At 39.2% G+C, this 18,626-nt stretch overlaps 1 protein-coding gene and 1 non-coding gene across 19 annotated transcripts in view; one reads left to right on the top strand and one right to left on the bottom strand.

Moving 5' to 3' along the window:
* CDK12 (cyclin dependent kinase 12) overlaps positions 1–18,626 on the top strand; it is an 84,533-nt gene that overhangs the window by 4,664 nt on the left and 61,243 nt on the right. For 17 of the 18 annotated variants that reach the window (XM_047706210.1, XM_047706213.1, XM_047706212.1 and 14 more), the window contains exons 2-5: positions 1,438–2,319; positions 11,917–12,093; positions 13,682–13,821; positions 14,377–14,547. In XM_047706210.1, the coding sequence (XP_047562166.1) occupies positions 1,438–2,319; positions 11,917–12,093; positions 13,682–13,821; positions 14,377–14,547 (1,370 nt within the window). The remainder of the gene's footprint in view (positions 1–1,437; positions 2,320–11,916; positions 12,094–13,681; positions 13,822–14,376; positions 14,548–18,626) is intronic. The other variant, XM_047706200.1, reaches the window with a different exon arrangement.
* Positions 5,843–5,948, bottom strand: LOC125088214 (U6 spliceosomal RNA). The gene has a single exon (XR_007123618.1). It is a non-coding gene; the product is annotated as a U6 spliceosomal RNA (small nuclear RNA).

Genomic DNA, 18,626 nt, shown 5'->3' with positions numbered 1-18,626 from the left:
TCATGACCTGAGCCGAAGGCAGTCGTCCAACCAACTGAGCCACCCAGGCGTCCCTGTATGACTTTTTTTTTAATCATGTTTTCATTTTATCAGATTTAAACCGAAATTCCAAAAAAGTAATCATTGTGAATATGGGTGTTTTCCAACATGGGAAAAAAATACTCACCCATCTTCTTGTAGTAAGTAAGTAAAGGATAATTTTAGTGTTATGTGATTGAAATATGTTGTTCCTTGTAATCTACTTTTTTAAAAGATTTTATTTATTTATGACAGAGAGAGAGAGATCACAAATTGGCAGAGAGGCAGGTGTGGGGGGGATGGGAAGCAGGCTCCCTGCTGAGCAGAGAGCCCGATATGGGGCTAGATCCTGAGATCATGACCTGAGCCGAAGTCAGAGACTTAACCCATTGAGCCACCCAGGCACCCACCTTGTAATCTATTTTTTAAGTAAACTTTATTTTTTAGAGCAGTTTTAGATTCATAAAAAAAATTGTGAAGATAGTACAAAGAATTATTATATGTCCTCACATCCAGTTTCCCCTGTTATTAACGTTTTACATTGAACTGGTACATTTGTTACAGTTAACAACAATATTGATATTATTATTTTAAAGATTTTATTTATTTATTTATTTATTTTTAAAGATTTTATTTATTTATTTGACAGAGAGAGATCACAAGTAGGCAGAGAGGCAGGCAGAGAGAGAGAGGGGGAAGCAGGCTCCCTGCTGAGCAGAAAGCCTGACATGGGGCTCGATCCCAGGACCCTGGGATCATGACCTGAGCTGAAAGCAGAGGCTTTAACCCACTGAGCCACCCAGGCGCCCCTATTTATTTATTTTTAAAAGATTTTTTATTTATTTGACAGAGATCACAAATAGGCAGAGAGGCAGGCAGAGAGAGAGGGGGGAGGAAGCAGGCTCCCTGCAGAGCAGAGAGCCCGATGTGGGGCTCAATCCCAGGACCCTGGGATCATGACCTGAGCCAAAGGCAGAGGCTTTAACCCACTGAGCCACCCAGGTGCCCCTTATTTATTTTTTTGAGGGAGGGAGTATGAGAGAGAGAGCACAAGAGGGGGGTCAGAGGGAGAAGCAGACTCCCCACCAAGCAGGGAGCCTGATGTAGGACTCGATCCAGGGACTCCAGGATCATGACCTGGCCAAAGGCAGTCGTTCAACCAACTCAGCCACTCAGGTGCCCCAATATTGATATTATTATTATTGTCATCATCATCGTTATTTTTTGATGGTACTTAAGTCTACGGCCATACCACCCTGAACGCGCCCGATCTTGTCTGATGGTACCTAATTCATTTCTAAGATTGCTAAATTACTCAAAGTAGGTTCTTTAAGTTACAGTGCTCCATAGTTTAACTGATGTATTTTCCTGCATATTGTTGTCGGCTATCCATTTTAAACTGCCTTTTTCTTTTTACAGTAGGAAATCCATGAAGTCAAGAAGCAGAAGTCCTGCATATTCAAGACACTCGTCTTCTCATAGTAAAAAGAAGAGATCCGGGTCACGCAGTCGACATTCCAGCATCTCACCTGTCAGGCTTCCATTGAACTCCAGTTTGGGAGCTGAACTCAGTAGGAAAAAGAAGGAAAGAGCTGCTGCTGCTGCTGCAGCAAAAATGGATGGAAAGGAATCCAAGGGTTCACCTATATTTTTGCCTAGAAAAGAGAATAGTTTAGTAGAGGCTAAGGATTCAGGCTTGGAGTCTAAAAAGTTAACCAGAGGTGTAAAATTGGAAAAATCTGCCCCAGATACTGAACTGGTGAATGTACCACATCTAAATACAGAAGTCAAAAATTCCTTAGATACAGGGAAAGTAAAATTGGATGAGAACTCTGAGAAGCATCCTATTAAAGATTTCAAAGTGCAGGGATCAAGAGACTCTAAACCCATAGCATTGAAAGAGGACATTGTTACTCCGAAAGAGACAGAGACATCAGAAAAGGAGACTCCTCCACCTGTCCCCACAGTTACTTCTCCACCTCCTTTACCAACTACTACCCCTCCACCTCAGACACCCCCTTTGCCACCTTTGCCTCCACTACCAGCTATTCCACAGCAACCACCTCTGCCTCCTCCCCAACCAGCATTTAGTCAGGTTCTTACTTCTAGTACTTCAACTTTGCCCCCTTCTACTCACCCAAGGACATCTACTTTGTCCTCTCAGGCAAATTCTCAGCCCCTTGCACAGGTTTCTGTGAAGACTCAAGTATCCGTAACAGCTGCTATTCCACACCTAAAAACTTCAACGTTGCCTCCTTTGCCCCTCCCACCCTTATTACCAGGAGACGATGACATGGATAGGTAAGTCCTATAGTTAACTGGGAAAACTTGACCCTCTTGATGTAAATGTTTTGCATTTTCTCTTCTCAAACTGTCAAAACTGCTCTAATACATGGCTGTTTAAAATGCTTTTATGAATAGGAAAGGCTTTTGGTATTTGGTTTTCAGTGGAAAAGATTTTTTTTTTTTTTAAGATTTTATTTATTTATTTGACAGAGATCACAAGTAGGCAGAGGGGCGGGGTGGGGGGGAAGTAGGCTCACTGCTGAGCAGAGCGCCCACAACCCTGGATTCATGACCTGGAGCCAAAGGCAGGAGCTTTAACCCACTGAGCCACCCAGGTGCCCCAAAAATTCTTATTTATAACATTATTTAGGAGGAGAAAATTATAATTTGAGGCCTAGTAACCCTTTTTGTTCATAAGTTTATTTGATAAGGCTAACATTTGGTTCAAGTTTTTAAAAATTAATGATGTTTTTCTCCCTAAAGTTTTATGTTGAAAAAAATTTTTTTTAATATTTTTTTTTTTTTAAGATTTTATTTATTTATTTGGCAGAGAGAAATCACAAGTAAGCAGAGAGGCAGGCAGAGAGAGAGGAGGAAGCAGGCTCCCTGCTGAGCAGAGAGCCCGATGCGGGGCTCGAACCCAGGACCTGGGATCATGACCTGAGCCGAAGGCAGCGGCTCAACCCACTGAGCCACCCAGGCGCCCCGAAAAATTTTTTTTTTCCTGTTAATTTTTTTTTAAATTTTTTCTTTTATTATTTTTTTCTTTTTTTAAGATTTTATTTATTTGAGAGGAAGAAACCACAAGCAGGGGAGGGGCAGAGGGAGAAGGAAAAGCAGACTCTCTGCAGAGCAAGAAGGCCTCAATCCCAGGACCCTGGGATCATGGTCTGAGCCAACAGCAACAGCTTAACTGACTGAGCCACCCAGGGGCCCCAAGATCTTTGTTATTTTTAAGCAATCCCTGCACCTAGTGTGGGGCTCAAACCCATGATCCAGAGATCAAGAGTTATATGCTCCACTAACTTAGCCAGCCAGACACCTCTGTGTTGAAATTTTAATAGCCGTAGAAAAATTGAAAGAATAATACAGTTAACTCCTTTATACTCTTCACCATGATTCACTAGTTAACTTTTTGCCACATTTGCTTTACGTTAAGATATCATGACACTTTACCTGTGAATATTTTAGCATGTGGCAGCAGAGGCAGAGGGAGAATCAGGCTCCCCGCCGAGCAAGGAGTCCGATGGACTCGATCCTAGGACGCTGGGATCATGACCTGAGCTGAAGGCAGCCGCTTAACCAACTGAGCCACCCAGGCGTCCCTAGCATGTCTCTTCTAAAACTAAGAACATTTTCCTAAAGAATCACAATACCTTAATCACCAAGAAAATTTATTACTAATTTAATAATATAATATCGATAATGATATCAAATATCCTTAGGGGTCCCCCAAAATTTTATAGCTGGGTTTTTTCCTCCTAGTTTAGGAAAAGAATAAACCAGGTTTATCTTGAAAGGCAGTGCTCAAAAAAAAAAAAGCAATCCTGTAAGAACCAAAGAACAGTATGTAGAATCTTTACTAATTAGAATACAAATTCACAATAGGATGATGGGAAGAGCTCTAATTTTGATGAGTCCTCTGAATATTGAGAAGTGAAATGATTATGAAACATGAATCTGATTTTATGGAAGGCATTCGGAAATGTATTTATATCTTAGCAGGACTAGCTAGGCAAATACCATCAAACAAATACGATTTAGTGGTGACATGCTATGGTAGTCTGTGTTAGTGTTTTTTCCTAAGGAGATCCTACCCTCTTGTTCTCTAGGATATGAGTTTAATTTTAGTATGTGCTGGTGAAGCAAGCATGTGTATTAGTTTAATTTATTGCAGCAAACTTTTATTGTAACCATAAAAATAAGTGCTACTGATCTTACATCCCAGACCAATTCCCAAGCTTCCATTATTTTCCAAATGACATCAGTAATTTGAATGATGATACATTGCAGCTCTTTACATCTGTATTTTTCCAGACTATGCTCTGTGCCTTTTTTTTTTTTAAGGTTTTATTTATTTATTTGTCAGAGTGAGCACAGACAGACGGAGTGGCAGGCAGAGGCAGACGGAGAAGCAGGCTCCCGCTGAGCAAGGATCCCGATGTGGGACTCGATCCCAGGACGCTGGGATCATGACCTGAGTGGAAGGCAGAGGCTTTAACCCACTGAGCCACCCAGGCGCCCTGCTCTGTGCCTTTTTTTTTTTTTTTTTTTTTTTTTTTCAGATTTTTTTTATTTATTTGACAGAGAGAGAGATCACAAGTAGGCAGAGAGGCAGGCAGAGAGAGAGGAAGGGAAGCAGGCTCCCCACTGAGCAGAGAGCCTGACGCAGGGCTCGATCCCAGGACCCCGGGACCATGACTCGAGCCAAAGGCAGAGGCTTAACCCACTGAGCCACCCAGGCGCCCCTGCTCTGTGCCTTTTAAGAAGGTGCAAAAGCAATTAAAAAAATTTTTTTAAGAATGAGTCCATTACTATTCATAGTGGTAAATCTTATATTAAAGAAAAATTCTACCTGTTCTTTCTAATATTAATAATTGTCAGTTCTGCCATATCCTAAGATTTGCAAAGGAGAAGGATAAAACCTGAAATTTATGTAAAAAAACCTGTTTAGGTACACAGTATACTCTCACAGATACAAACTACATGTTTCTGTGCGTTTTGTTGGAAAAGGAAGTATCAGATGAGCATTATCCAATAGGACTCTGGGCCATGATCTGTCTATAGGAACCCTGTTTAAATATTAGTTTACCTAGTGGCTAGAATAGTTTCAGTGTGGCTGAGAATCTTCATTTTGAAATGTTTACTTGGCTAATCAAATAATTATTGAACTTATCTACCTTGTGTCAGTATAGAGTGTAGATTTCCAGAGGTGTAATAATTTTGATAGGCACATAGGAATTTCTATCTTTTAGGTTGGGATGAAAGGTAAACTAAGACTATTCAGTGGTTATTTGAGTATGTGTGGCTATCTTTAAGAATGTGTATGAGAGGGCGCTTGGGTGGCTCGGTTGAACAACTGCCTTCAGCTCAGGTCATGATCCTGGGGTCCTCGGATCGAGTCCCACATCAGGCTCCCTGCTAAGTGGGGAGTCTGCTTCTCTCTCTGACTGCCCCTCCATGCTTTCTCTCTCTCTCAAATAAATAAATCTTTAAAAAAAAAAAAAAAAGTGTATGAGAGAATGAAGTGAACAGAAGTATTTTTTGTTATATTATCAGTTCTGATTGTCAAAGTATAACTCTTTCATAGTCCAATGTACTTAATTTTTAATAGTATGTTAATTATGTAAAAGCTCATACACAATAAAAACAAAACATCTAGTTTCTGTGGAGACATAGATCCATATATATCCATATAAATTCACACCAAAAGGTCCAGAAAGATTTCTTTAAGCTAATAATAATGGTTATCTCTGTGAATGGGAATTAAGATGAGGATCAAAAGTAAAGGACCTTGTCTGCAAAATTTTAATATTTTAAAAATATTGAATGCTTCACAAATTTCCTTGTCCTCCTCACACAGGAGCCATGCTAATCTTCTCTGTATTGTTCGGTTTTAGTATATGTGCTGCTCAAGTGAGTACCAATGTAGTAATTTTTAAATGTATGATTATCATTAGTTTTCCATATAAATATAAATAAATTATTAAGGGTAGAAAAATAGAAATGAAGATATCTTCCACAGTCAATTTTATTTTTTCACTATGTGTTTTAAATTCAGGGTGGTTTTTGTTTTTGTCTTTGAATTTTTTTTTTTTTTTTTTTTTTTTGTGGTGCCACAGTACCCCTGTATCATACCAGCTGCACCTGTTTTTACTTGAAAAATAATTTTTATGTCAGAAAACTTTTCAGGAAGAAATCTGAAAGTTGCACATGGAATTCATTTATATATATATATATATATATATATATATATATTTTTTTTTTTTTTTTTTAAGATTTTATTTATTTATTTATTTCACAGACAGAGATTACAAGTAGGCAGAGAGGCAGGCAGAGAGAGGAGGAAGCAGGCTCCTTGCTGAGCAGACAGCCTGATGCGGGGCTCGATCCCAGGACCCTGGGATCATGACCTGAGCCGAAGGCAGAGGCTTTAACCCACTGAGCCACCCAGGCGCCCCTCATTTATATTCTTGATCATCTTATGTGAGATTGCAGCAGCTTAATTTTTAAGACTGATTTATAGATCTTTTTGTTGTATACAGTGCTTTGAACATAGAACACAGAATGTGATCAGTAAATATTGCTTATTTAATGAATAAGACTACTGAAAAAGACAGGATCAGGACTTATGTGGATGACACTGGGCGTGTAGTTAATTCACTCGGCACAAGGATGATGTAAAGCTTGTATCAGGATTTGTCTTCTTTTAAAGGAATAGGAATAGAATGAAACTTTTAGGAATAGAATGAAACTTTTCTTTCAAACATATCTATAGGGCCCGGAGTGTATTAATCCAGGTGTCAAATGCAGGAGTGGATTTAACTAATGGTATTGCCAGAGCCTTTCTAATTCATGGTCTGCAGTTCTTTGTTTCAAGAAATAAAGGCTGCTAAACTATCCATTCTTCATAATATAGTACATTTATCATGAACATAGCTATTCATCGGGATCACCCGCTTTTTTTTTTTTTTTTTTTTAAGATTTTATTTATTTATTTGAGAGAGAAAGAGTGGCAGGAGGGTCAGAGGTAGAGGGACAAACAGACTCCCCACTGAGCAGAGCTGTACCCCAGAACCCCTGAGATCATGACCTGATCCAAAGTCAGACGCTTAAGCCACTGAGCCACCCAGATGCCCTGGGGATCGCCTGCTCTTAAGGAGATCATATGTGTATTCTTTTTTTAAAAAATTTTAGATTTTGGGCGCCTGGGTGGCTCAGTGGGTTAGGCCGCTGCCTTCGGCTCGGGTCATGATCTTGGGGTTCTGGGATCGAGTCCCACGTTGGGCTCTCTGCTCAGCGAGAGGCCTGCTTCCCTCTCTCTCTCTCTCCGCCTGCCTCTCCGTCTGCTTGTGATCTCTCTCTGTCAAATAAATAAATAAATAAATAAATAAATAAATATCTTTTAAAAATTTTAGATTTTATTTATTTATTTGACAGAGAGGGAACACAGGCAGGGGGAGTGGGACAGGGAGAAGCAGGCTTCCTGCTGAGCAAGGAGCCCAATGTGGGGTAGATTCCAGGACCCTGGGATCATGACTTGAGCTGAAGGCAGATGCTTAACGACTGAGCCACCCAGGAGCCCCTGTATACTCTCTCTTAAAATTTCAGTTAACTGTGGCTCTTGGCTGGCTCAGTCAGTAAATCATGCAACTCTCAATCTCTCAATTTTGGGGTCGTGAGTTAAGTCCACGTTGGGCATGGAGCCTACTTCAGATAAATAAAATAAAATTTCAGTTAACCACACAGGGTTTTTAAAATATTTGTTTTCAGGGCACCTGCCTGGCTCAGTTGGTAGAGCATGCAATTCCTGATTTCAGGGTTGTGAGTTCAAGGCACAATTTGGGTGTAGGGCTTACTTTAAAAATAAATAAATAAATAAAATCTTCATTTCTGATCCATTTTTTGTGGTTTGGTTCATTTGGAGTTTATCAGACTTAGTAGAGTCTATATTATTCTTTAAGGCTTTATCTTGGGGCACCTGGGTGGCTCAGTTGGTTAAGCGTCTGCCTTCAGCTCAGGTCATGATCCCAGGGTTGTGGGATTGAGCCCCAAGTCGTACTCGCTGCTCAGCCGGGAGCCTGCTTCTCCCTCTCCCTTTGCCTGCTGCTCCCCTTGCTTGTGCTCTCTATCTCTGTCAAATAAATTTAAAAAAAAAAAAGGACTTTAAAGTATTGTGCTCTTGTAGAAGAGAAAGGATCTGTGTGACCATTCAGATTTGATTTAGAATTTTGCGAATGGAATGCTTCGTTCTCATTTTTAATGTATACAACTCAAATTTTTATTTATTTATTTATTTATTTATTTATTTATTTTTAAGATTTTATTTATTTATTTGACAGAGAGAAATCACAAGTAGGCAGAGAGGCGGGCAGAGAGAGAGGAGGAAGCAGGCTCCCTGCTGAGCAGAAAGCCCGATGCGGGGCTCGAACCCAGGACCTGGGATCATGACCTGAGCCGAAGGCAGCGGCTCAACCCACTGAGCCACCCAGGCGCCCCTATTTTATTTTTTTTTAAGATTATTTATTTGACAGACAGAGATCACAAGTAGGCAGAGAGGCAGGCAGAGAGAGAGAGAGAGGAGGAAGCAGGCAGAAGGCAGAGGCTTTAACCCACTAAGCCACCCAGACGCCCCAGCAACTCAAATTTTTAATAGAAGTTTGTAAAAGTAAATCACTTTCTAAACAACCTGCTTTAAGGGGAAAAGGGTAAATGATTGTATTTAAAGTTGTTTATGCTGGGACGCCTGGGTGGCTCAGTTGGTTGGACGACTGCTTTCGGCTCAGGTCATGATCTCGGAGTCTCGGGATCGAGTCCCGCATCGGGCTCCCAGCTCCACGGGGAGTCTGCTTCTCCTTCTGACCTTCTCCTCACTCATGCTCGCTCTCATTGCCTCTCTCTCTCACTCAAATAAATAAATAAAATCTTTAAAAAAAAAATAAAGTTGTTTATGCTATTGTGAAAAATATTAGGAAATCAGTCTTTTTAAATAGTTGTTATGTAAATTCATATTCTTTATTAACAATAAAGACTTACTAGTGGTATTGATACTATAGTACAGATTAAATCCCATAATCATAAATATGAAGACAGGGGCGCCTGGGTGGCTCAGTGGGTTAAAGCCTCTGCCTTTGGCTTGGGTCGTGATCCCAGGGTTCTGGGATCGAGCCCCGCATTGGGCTCTCTGCTCAGCAGGGAGCCTGCTTCCTCCTCTCTCTCTCTGCCTGCTTCTCTGCCTACTTGTGATCTCTGTCTGTCAAATAAATAAAAAAAATCTTTAAAAAATAAATAAATAAATAAATTTGAAGACACTATACAGATTTTAAAATTTGAGCAGTTGTGGAGCTTGGCAACTTTTTTTGAAAGAGAATTATTATACATGAGCATTTATGCAACTACTCACCATATGTGAACCGAACTACGGGCATAAGTGGGGAACCAGGAAATACTGACATTGGCAAGATCAGCTCTTCTTGGTACTGAATCCTCATAGTTAAGACTTAGATGTTCAATATCTGCTCTCCAGTGTTAGATCACCCTACTGTACCATATGTCCTCAGCACTGTATAGAGCTGTGTTTTACTGAGTGCCGTATACTGAAGGCTAAAGGCCGTAATGTTAAGCATTGCAATTTTATGAGTCATCATTATTCCACGATGTTTGGTACATTGAAATTTGTTGAAATAGGATTTGACCTATATTCAGTTTATATGCTCTAAACTGGTAGTACATAGCAAATACTCATGCTTTATGAAATAAACATGCTAAACATGTAATTTTTCAGAAGCAGTGTACATTTTCACAGTAGCAAACTGAACATGAACTTGTAAAGCCAACCTTGGAGAAAACAAGATCTAAATATAAAACATAGACTGAACTTACATGAAGTGATGGTGAGAAAATTCAGATATTTCAGTTCTAGTGAAGCATAACCAAGAAGTATTCTTTTTCTGAAGCATGAAGAATTAAAATTTATAAAGAGTATTTTGATATTAGTAGTTGAAAAATTAGGAATTTTCATTCCCTGAATGTCTTAAAAATTGGGGAAATTTAAAAAATCTATATTGTGTCCTGCCTGGAGGTTTTCTGGGAACAGGCTTTGTTCCCAGGGTAGAAAAATCTTCCGTGCAGATTGTAATAATGTTTTGTATTCATCTCTGTCATTAACTGAACAAAAAGTTTCAGATGATCGTTTTGAACTCAGTTGACTACTCTAGTTCTGGATGATATGCACAAACTAATCTAGATTCTATTCTGCCTAATTTACAAGAGATTAAAATGATGAAAGTTGGTAGAAAGTTAAACTTTTTGCAACTGTTTTCATGTGCAGTCTTTAATAAGAAACATTGCAATGGATGGATCTTTATGGTTCTATGGAAGTATTCATGACAGAATACATGTTTTTATAACCACTTGTAAAAAAATGTGGAGGAAACGCCTTCTGTGGTTAGGAGGATTCTCAGCTTGTTTTCAAGCTTCTGATACTGTGATAGACTAGAAAAGACTTATTATGTAGCATGGTTTTATTTGTAGGCATGCATTAGTATGTTATCTTTTTTGAGGACATGCATAGCACAAAATCATTTTTTTTTTAAATATATTTTATTTATTTATTTGACAGACAGAGATCACAAGTAGGCAGAGAGGCAGGCAGAGAGAGAGGCAGAAGCAGGCTCCCCGATGAGCAGAGAACCCGATGCGGGGCTCGACCCCAGGATCCTGGGATCATGACCTGAGCTGAAGGCAGAGGCTTTAACCCCCTGAGCCACCCAAGTGCCCCACAAAATCATTTTTTATAATAAGTTGAGATGCTTAAAAAATTGGATCTGAGCACTGACTTTCCTACTGTATTTCAGAAAAGACATCCTTTCTTCCCGCCCCCTCACCCCCACCATTTTGGTGATTTTCATAAGAGGCCTGCTACCAACTGCTTTAATGATTCTGAAAGAGTTTGCTGGACTCTTGACTTAGATTTTTATTTCATCTATCTATCTATTTATTTTTTTAAATTGCCTTGGAAATGTGGGAAACCATTGCATTTCCTTTTTTTTTTTAAGATTTTATTTATTATTTGGGGCGCCTGGGTGGCTCAGTGGGTTAAAGCCTCTGCCTTCAGCTCAGGTCTTGATCTCGGGGTCCTGGGATCGAGCCCCGCGTCGGGCTTTCTGCTCAGCGGGGAGCCTGCTTCCTCCTCCTCCTCTCTCTCTCTCTCTCTCTCTCTCTCTCTCTCTGCCTGCCTCTCTGACTACTTGTGATCTCTATCAAATAAATAAAATCTTTAAAAAAAAAAAGATTTTATTTATTATTTGACAAAGAGAGACACAGTGAGAGAGGGAACACAAGCAAGGGGAGTGGGAGAGGGAGAAGCTTCCTGCTTCCTAAGCAGGAAGCCTGACATGGGGCTTGATCCCAGGACCCTGGGATCGTGACCTGAGCCAAAGGCAGATGCTTAATGTCTGAGCCACTCAGGCACCCCAGCATTGTTGAACTTTTGATTCCTTATGCTGGTTAAAATACGTGGAGTAGGTTTGGTGACTCCATGACCTGGCAGTGGTACTTTGGGAATTCAAGATAATTACTTCCTGTATTTTATTTTATCTCAGTAAAACTCCAATAGAATCTTAAGAAAAACATTAAAAAGTTTGTCATAGGACATACAAGTAATATCCCAAATTTTTTATTGTTTTATGTCCTATGGATTTCTTTTTGTGAAATCCAAGTATTTTTGACTGTGATGAACTCCATTTCCTTATGTTATATTACAGGGTTTTATCCCTTTAAAGTAAAATCTTTATAATCTTTTTAATAGCCAGACATTATAAGCTTTAAAAAGTTTTATTTTCAAATTTTTAAGTAATTATGTTCTTTTTCTTCTCTTCCTCTTTTGTTTAGTCCAAAAGAAATTCCACCTTCAAAACCTGTAAAGAAAGAGAAGGAACAAAGGCCACGTCACTTACTCACGGACCTCCCTCTCCCTCCAGAACTTCCTGGTGGGGATCCATCTCCCCCAGACTCTCCAGAACCAAAGGCAGTTACACCACCTCAGCAACCATATAAAAAGAGACCAAAGTGAGTTCTTAGAGGGTATTTTATTTTATTTTAGAGAGAATGAATGGGGGTGGGGGTGGCAGAGGGAGAAGGAGAGGAAGAGAACCTCCAGTAGACTCTGCACTGAGTGTGGAACCTGACTCAGGGCTCCACGACGTGAGATCATGACTTGGGCTGAAACAGAGTCTGACCCTTAACCAACTGAACCACCCAGGTGCCCCTGGAGGGACCTATTAATTATAGCTTCCTTCCTTCCTTTTGGGCCTAGATCTCATACTTTCTTCCACAACCTACACCAGTAGGATTATATAAAATTGGGCCTAATGTGTATAGATAAATTTTTAAAGATTTTATTTGACAGAGAGAGAGAGAGATGACAAGTAGGCAGAGAGTGGGGGGGGGGGGGTGAGCAAGTTCCCCGCTGAGCAGAGAGTCCGATGTGGGGCTTGATCCCAGGACCCTGGGATCATGACCTGAGCTGAAGGCAGATGCTTAACCCACTGAGCCACCCAGGCGCTCCCCCTAATGTGTATATTTTATATTAATGGATAAAAGCCTTTCTGGGAGACCTGTTCATCTGCACCCTCAGATACCTAGTGTTTTTAGAAAAGCAACGATTTCTCAAATCCAGGTATACCATGAACATTGATCCCATGTGTCTTTTGAGTTTGATACTTAGGAATATTAAAAAGTAAGACAGCTCTTTTATTCAGGGTATATCAACCATATACACATAAATAAAAAATTAATAGATGTGGGATTTTTTTTCTTAAACCACATAAATTGCCATGCCATAAATGTAATAAATCTGGGTTTGATTTTAGCTCAGATCTTTTGATTGTTAGCTTTCCTCTTTTTTTAAAAAACTAGACACCACGCCCACTGTGGGGCTGAAACTCACGATCCTGAGATTAAGCCAGCCAGGCATCCCAGCATTCCTCTCTTAATAATAAAAATAATTACCATTTATCGAGTACATATTATTGCCAAAGTTTTATATATATTTTTTTTTATTCTTTAAAAAAAATTTTTTTTTTAAAGATCTTATTTATTTATTTGACAGACAGAGATCACAAGTAGGCAAAGATGCAGGCAGAGAGAGAGAGGAGGAAACAGGCTCCCCGCTGAGTGGAGAGCCGGATGTGGGGCTCGATCCCAGGACCCTGGGACCATGACCCAAGCCAAAGGCAGAGGCTTTAACCCACTGAGCCACCCAGGTGCCCCTAAAAAAATTTTTTATTAACGTATAATGTAGTATTTGCCCCAGGGGTACAGGTCTGTGAATCATCAGGCTTACACATAGTAGCCCTATGATGTAGGAAGTCTTTTCCCATTCAGTAGATAAGAAATTAAGCAGCACATCTATTATTTGATCTTATGCCTTCCTGAAGCAAAAATCTGTTCTTAGCTACTGTGAGAGACCATTTATTTCATATCATTTGATTCCTGCCTTTTTAATAAAGAAATTCATACAAGATTCATGGGTCAGAGAATCATCATGAAAGAATTCTGTTTTCTTCTTTGAATAGACTTAAGTTTTTAAAATAATTTTATTTGGTTTGTCTTGGGGGGGCTCCTTTTTTTTTTTTTTTTTTGCCTTTTTTTTTAGAATTTGTTGTCCTCGTTATGGAGAAAGAAGACAAACAGAAAGTGACTGGGGAAAACGCTGTGTAGATAAGTTCGACATTATTGGGATTATTGGAGAGGGAACCTATGGCCAAGTATATAAAGCCAAGGACAAAGACACAGGTAAATATTGCCACAAAATTCTAGAGGTCAGAAGTTTAAAAATTTTGCAGTACTAATGCTGAAGTAGACTTAGCAAAAGTAAATTTCGAGTTCTAATTTGGTTTCCAAGAGTTACTAAAAGACTAAAATTTTCCGAAAGAATCATATTATTATTACTGTTTAAAAACCTTCCTCTTTATCTGTTGTCCTTTGTTAATATTTTATAATAAGCTTGCTGGGAATTTAAGAGAGTAGAAATAAAATTTATAGGTTGCTCTTTGGTAGGAGTTAGTCCTTAAAGATAAAATGAAGTAATTGGATTTTTGGCATATTTTAATAATTCAAAATTTTTAGGCCTAGCTGAATACTGAATTAAGAAATACAAGTCTTTAAAAAAAAGACAAGAAAGGGAACATGGGGTTTGGTTTTGTTTTTTGAGGTATAAAAGTATCTGGTATATAGCATTAAAGTATAAAGCATTAAAGTATGCTAAATCTGTCTTTCAGAGCAACTCTGGGCATATATTAGCCAAAAAATGCTAATTGATAATGTAATAGTTTGAATTTGTTGTAACAGGAGAGCTAGTGGCCCTGAAAAAGGTGAGACTGGACAATGAGAAGGAGGGCTTCCCAATCACAGCCATTCGTGAGATCAAAATCCTTCGTCAGCTAATCCACCGAAGTGTTGTTAACATGAAGGAAATTGTTACGGATAAACAGGATGCACTGGATTTCAAGAAGGACAAAGGTACTAGCAAGGAATCATATTTCTACAGGGTAGATTGGTACATCTTATTTTTTTCTCTTAGCTTGTTTGCCTGTTTGACCAACTTCTTGAATCCATACTGGAGTGAAGATATTAGTTTTGAAGTCTCTCTCTCTCTCTCTCTCTCTCTCTCTCTTTTTTTTTTTTTTAACAAATTATAATAATAGTAATGAAAATTAAACCCAGCTTTATCAGTTACTCTTTTTTTTTTTTTTTTAAAGATTTTATTTATTTATTTGACAGAGATCACAAGTAGGCAGAGAGGCAGGCAGAGAGAGGTGGGGAAGCAGGCTCCCTGCTGAGCAAAGAGCCCTATGCGGGGCTCTATCCCAGGACCCTGGGATCATGACCTGAGCCGAAGGCAGAGGCCTTCACCCACTGAGCCACCCAGGTGCCCCTCTCTTTTTTTTTTTTTTTAAGTAGGCTCCATGTCCATCTGGAGCCCAGCATGGGCCTTGAACTCATGACCCTGAGATCAAGACCTGAGCTAAGATCAGGTGTCGGATACTTAACCAACTATCACCCAGGTGCCCACAGTTGCTCTCATTTTTACATCATCCCTTCTGGTTATTTTTTATAATACATCCATATTTTTACATGGTTTTGCACTTACACAGTTTAGAATTCAAAGCAGATATTTCTAAAACAATCTTCAGATCACATACTGGTTTGTTTTCCTGGATTTGTAACTTTTGCCTCTTTGGGGGATAAAATTGTTCATTGATACTTATGTTTGAAGTAGTCTATATGTTATTCAACCTACTTTTATTAAGGCAAATCTGAAGATTTCTTTTATGAAGAAATGGCATCTGTGAATATAGTCTGGAATGTTAAGAGAGAACACAAAGTACATAAAATTAGGGAGGTAATAGGTAAAGTTAAGCTGGGCTTATTTATAAACCCTTAAAGATATTAGCACTAGGAGAGTAGCACTTCTCAAGTTTGGTAGAAGTAGTTTTTGTTTGTTTTTAATTTTATTAAATGGTAGAAGTAGTTGTAAGGAAATGAAAAGAAATTCTGCTTATATAACAGTAGTTAGATAAATTTATGGATGTTAGACCAGAATAGAATTAGGAATACTGGTATTCTGGTAGACTGGGTGTGTCTTAACTTCTGATTTTTTTTTTTTTAAGATTTTATCTATTTATTTGACAGAGATCACAAGTAGGCAGAGAGGCAGGCAGAGAGAGAGAGAGAGGAGGAAGCAGGCTCCCCGCCAAGCAGAGAGCCCAATGCGGGGCTCCATCCCAGGACCCCGGGATCATGACCTGGGCCGAAGGCAGAGGCTTTAACCCACTGAGCCACCCAGGCGCCCCTTAACTTCTGATTATAAGAATAGTAAAATGTGTAGGTAGTTTCTTTAAAGATAAACAAGAATATGTTAATTGATTTCTTCTGGAGTGGAGTTTAATTTTCCTTTGCTGTTCTATACTGTTTAAATAGTTTACCGTAAAAAAAAAAAATAAATAAATAGTTTACTGTGTACTGTTTAAATTTTTTTTAAAAAAATCATAAAATAATAAAAGTGAATAAATGGATGTGATGCATACCCATTGTGGTAAAATTAAAAATGTGGAAGGGTAAGAAAAAGAAAATGGCAATCATTTCTCTCCCACTCCATCCCAGTCTACCACCATCCATAGAAAACCACTATAGTATTAGCATTTTGATGTATTTCTTTCTAAGTACTCTAAATATGTTATATTTATTTTAGCATAACTGAGACCAAAGTATATTTAGTGTTTTATAACTGGTTGTAAATCATTTCCCATGTCATTAATGTGCTTTAATGACTGCATAAGGCTAGATGAATCTACATTTACTTCATCAGTCTCTCTTGAGCAGTTAGTTGCCCATTTATTTTATTTATTATTATTTTTTATTTTTATTTTTTATTTTTTTAAAGACTTTATTTATTTATTTGACAGAGATCACAAGTAGCAGAGAGGCAGGTGGGGTGAGCAGAGAGGCTCCCTGTTGAGCAGAGAGCCCGATGCGGGGCTAGATTGCAGGACCCCGAGATCATGACCCGAGCCGAAGGCAGAGGCCCCAACCCACTGAGCCACCCAGGCGCCCCAATTTATTATTATTTTTTAAAGATTTATTTATTTGTTTATTAATTTTTTAAAGATATTTATTTGACAGCAAAATCACAAGTAGGCAGAGAGGCAGGCAGAGAGAGAGGGGGAAGCAGGCTCCCTGCTGAGCAGAGGAGCTCGATCCCAGGACCCTGAGACCATGACCTCAGCTGAAGGCAGAGGCTTAACCGACTGAGCCACCCAGGTGCCCCAAGATTGATTGATTGATTGATTTTTTAAAAGATTTTATTTATTTATTTGACAGAGCGAGAGAGATCACAAGTAGGCAGAGAGGCAGGGAGAGAGAGGGAAGCATGTTTCCTGCTGAGCAGAGATCCCCTTCTACTCGGGGCTTGATCCCAGGACCCTGAGATCATGATCTGAGCTGAAGGCAGAAGCTTAACCCACTGAGCCACCCAGGCACCACCCCCCAGATTTATTTTTAGTGACAGAGTACATTTGCGTGAGTGGTGGGAGAGATGGAGAGGCAGAGAGATTCTTTATGTCAAGCAGACTTGCTGAGCATGGAGCCCAACTCAGGGCTCAGTCTCATGACCCTGAGCTCATGATCTGAGCCAAAATCAAGAGTCAGACGCTTAACTGAGCCACCCTGGCGCTATTATTACTTTTCTTTAAGCAAGCTCTATGCCCAGTGTGGGGCTTGAACTCATGACACCAAGGTCAAGAGTGACATGTTCTAGCGACTGAGCCAGCCAGACGCCCCAATTAGTTACTAGTTTAAAAAATGTAATAGTTCTGCATTGAATATTTTTGGTCATAAATCTTTGTGTTTTGATTTATTAATAAGGTTCTTAGAATTATTTGGCGGAATGGATTTAATATTAGATTGCTTTTAAGATAGTAATTATTTATGCCCACCTGTGAGTGCCCATTCCACTTTATCCTCCCTAAGATTGAGTACATCTTTTTTAAAAATTGTAATTTCAGAGGTGCCTGGGTGGCTTGGTCAGTTAAGCATCTGCTTTTGGGTCAGGTCATGATCGGGTCCTGGGATCGAGCCCTGCGTTGGGCTCCCTGCTTAGCGGGGAGTCTGCTTTTCCCTCTTCTGCTGCTGCTCCCCTACTTGTGCTCTCTCCCTCTATCAAATGAAAAAATAAAATCTTTCAAAAAATAAAATATATTAAAAAAAGTAAATTGTCATTTTGATAGGTGGAGTATCATGTCATTATTTTGGATTACATTCCTTCTGTTACTTCTGAGTTCTTTTCCATGTTTATCATGTTTATCAGCTTCACTTATTGTCTCTTTGAGTTGTCCTTTTGTGTCCTGTATCTACTTATCTTTTGCATTTGGGTGTTTTTCTTATTAGTTTGTATGAGCTCTTGACTAAATCTAAGATACTCCTTTAATGCAGTGTTTCTTAAGTTTTGGGGGGTTATGGACCTCTTTAAATATCTTACGGATCCATACTTTTAAAAAATAAGTTTAAAATGTTGCATATTATGTGTTTAAAATATTGCATACTCTTTCAGGGAGTTCAAAGAATCCTTGAAGCCTACCCTCTAGATTAAGAATCCTTGCCCTTACGCTGGTAGGAGACGGAATTTTAGACTGGATAGATAATTGTCTAACCTAGGTTTAAAACTGCTTATGTTACAATATTTGTCTTTGTCATGTACCCTGCTAAAGTGGAAAGACAGCATGGATTTCAGATTTTTTATAATTCTCTTAGCATACTTATCCTTTTATCTACTTTTTTTTTTAATACAGATTTTATTTATTTGAGAAAGAGAGAGAGAGAGTATGAGAGGGGAGAAGGTCAGAGGGAGAAGCAGACTCCCCATGGAGGTGGGAGCCTGATGTGGGACTCGATCCCAGGATTCCAGGATCATGATCTGAGCCAAAGCCAGTGCTTAACCAACTGAGCCACCCAGGCACCCCTTTTATCTACTTCTAAATTTAAGGAGTTTAATTAGAAGGTTCACCTTTCTTTCAATTCTTTTTCTTTCTTTTTTTTTTTTT

The sequence above is a fragment of the Lutra lutra genome, chromosome 16 (assembly GCF_902655055.1).
Source record: "Lutra lutra chromosome 16, mLutLut1.2, whole genome shotgun sequence".
Taxonomy (NCBI): Eukaryota; Metazoa; Chordata; class Mammalia; order Carnivora; family Mustelidae; genus Lutra; species Lutra lutra.
This window is presented reverse-complemented; position numbering and strand designations above follow the sequence as displayed.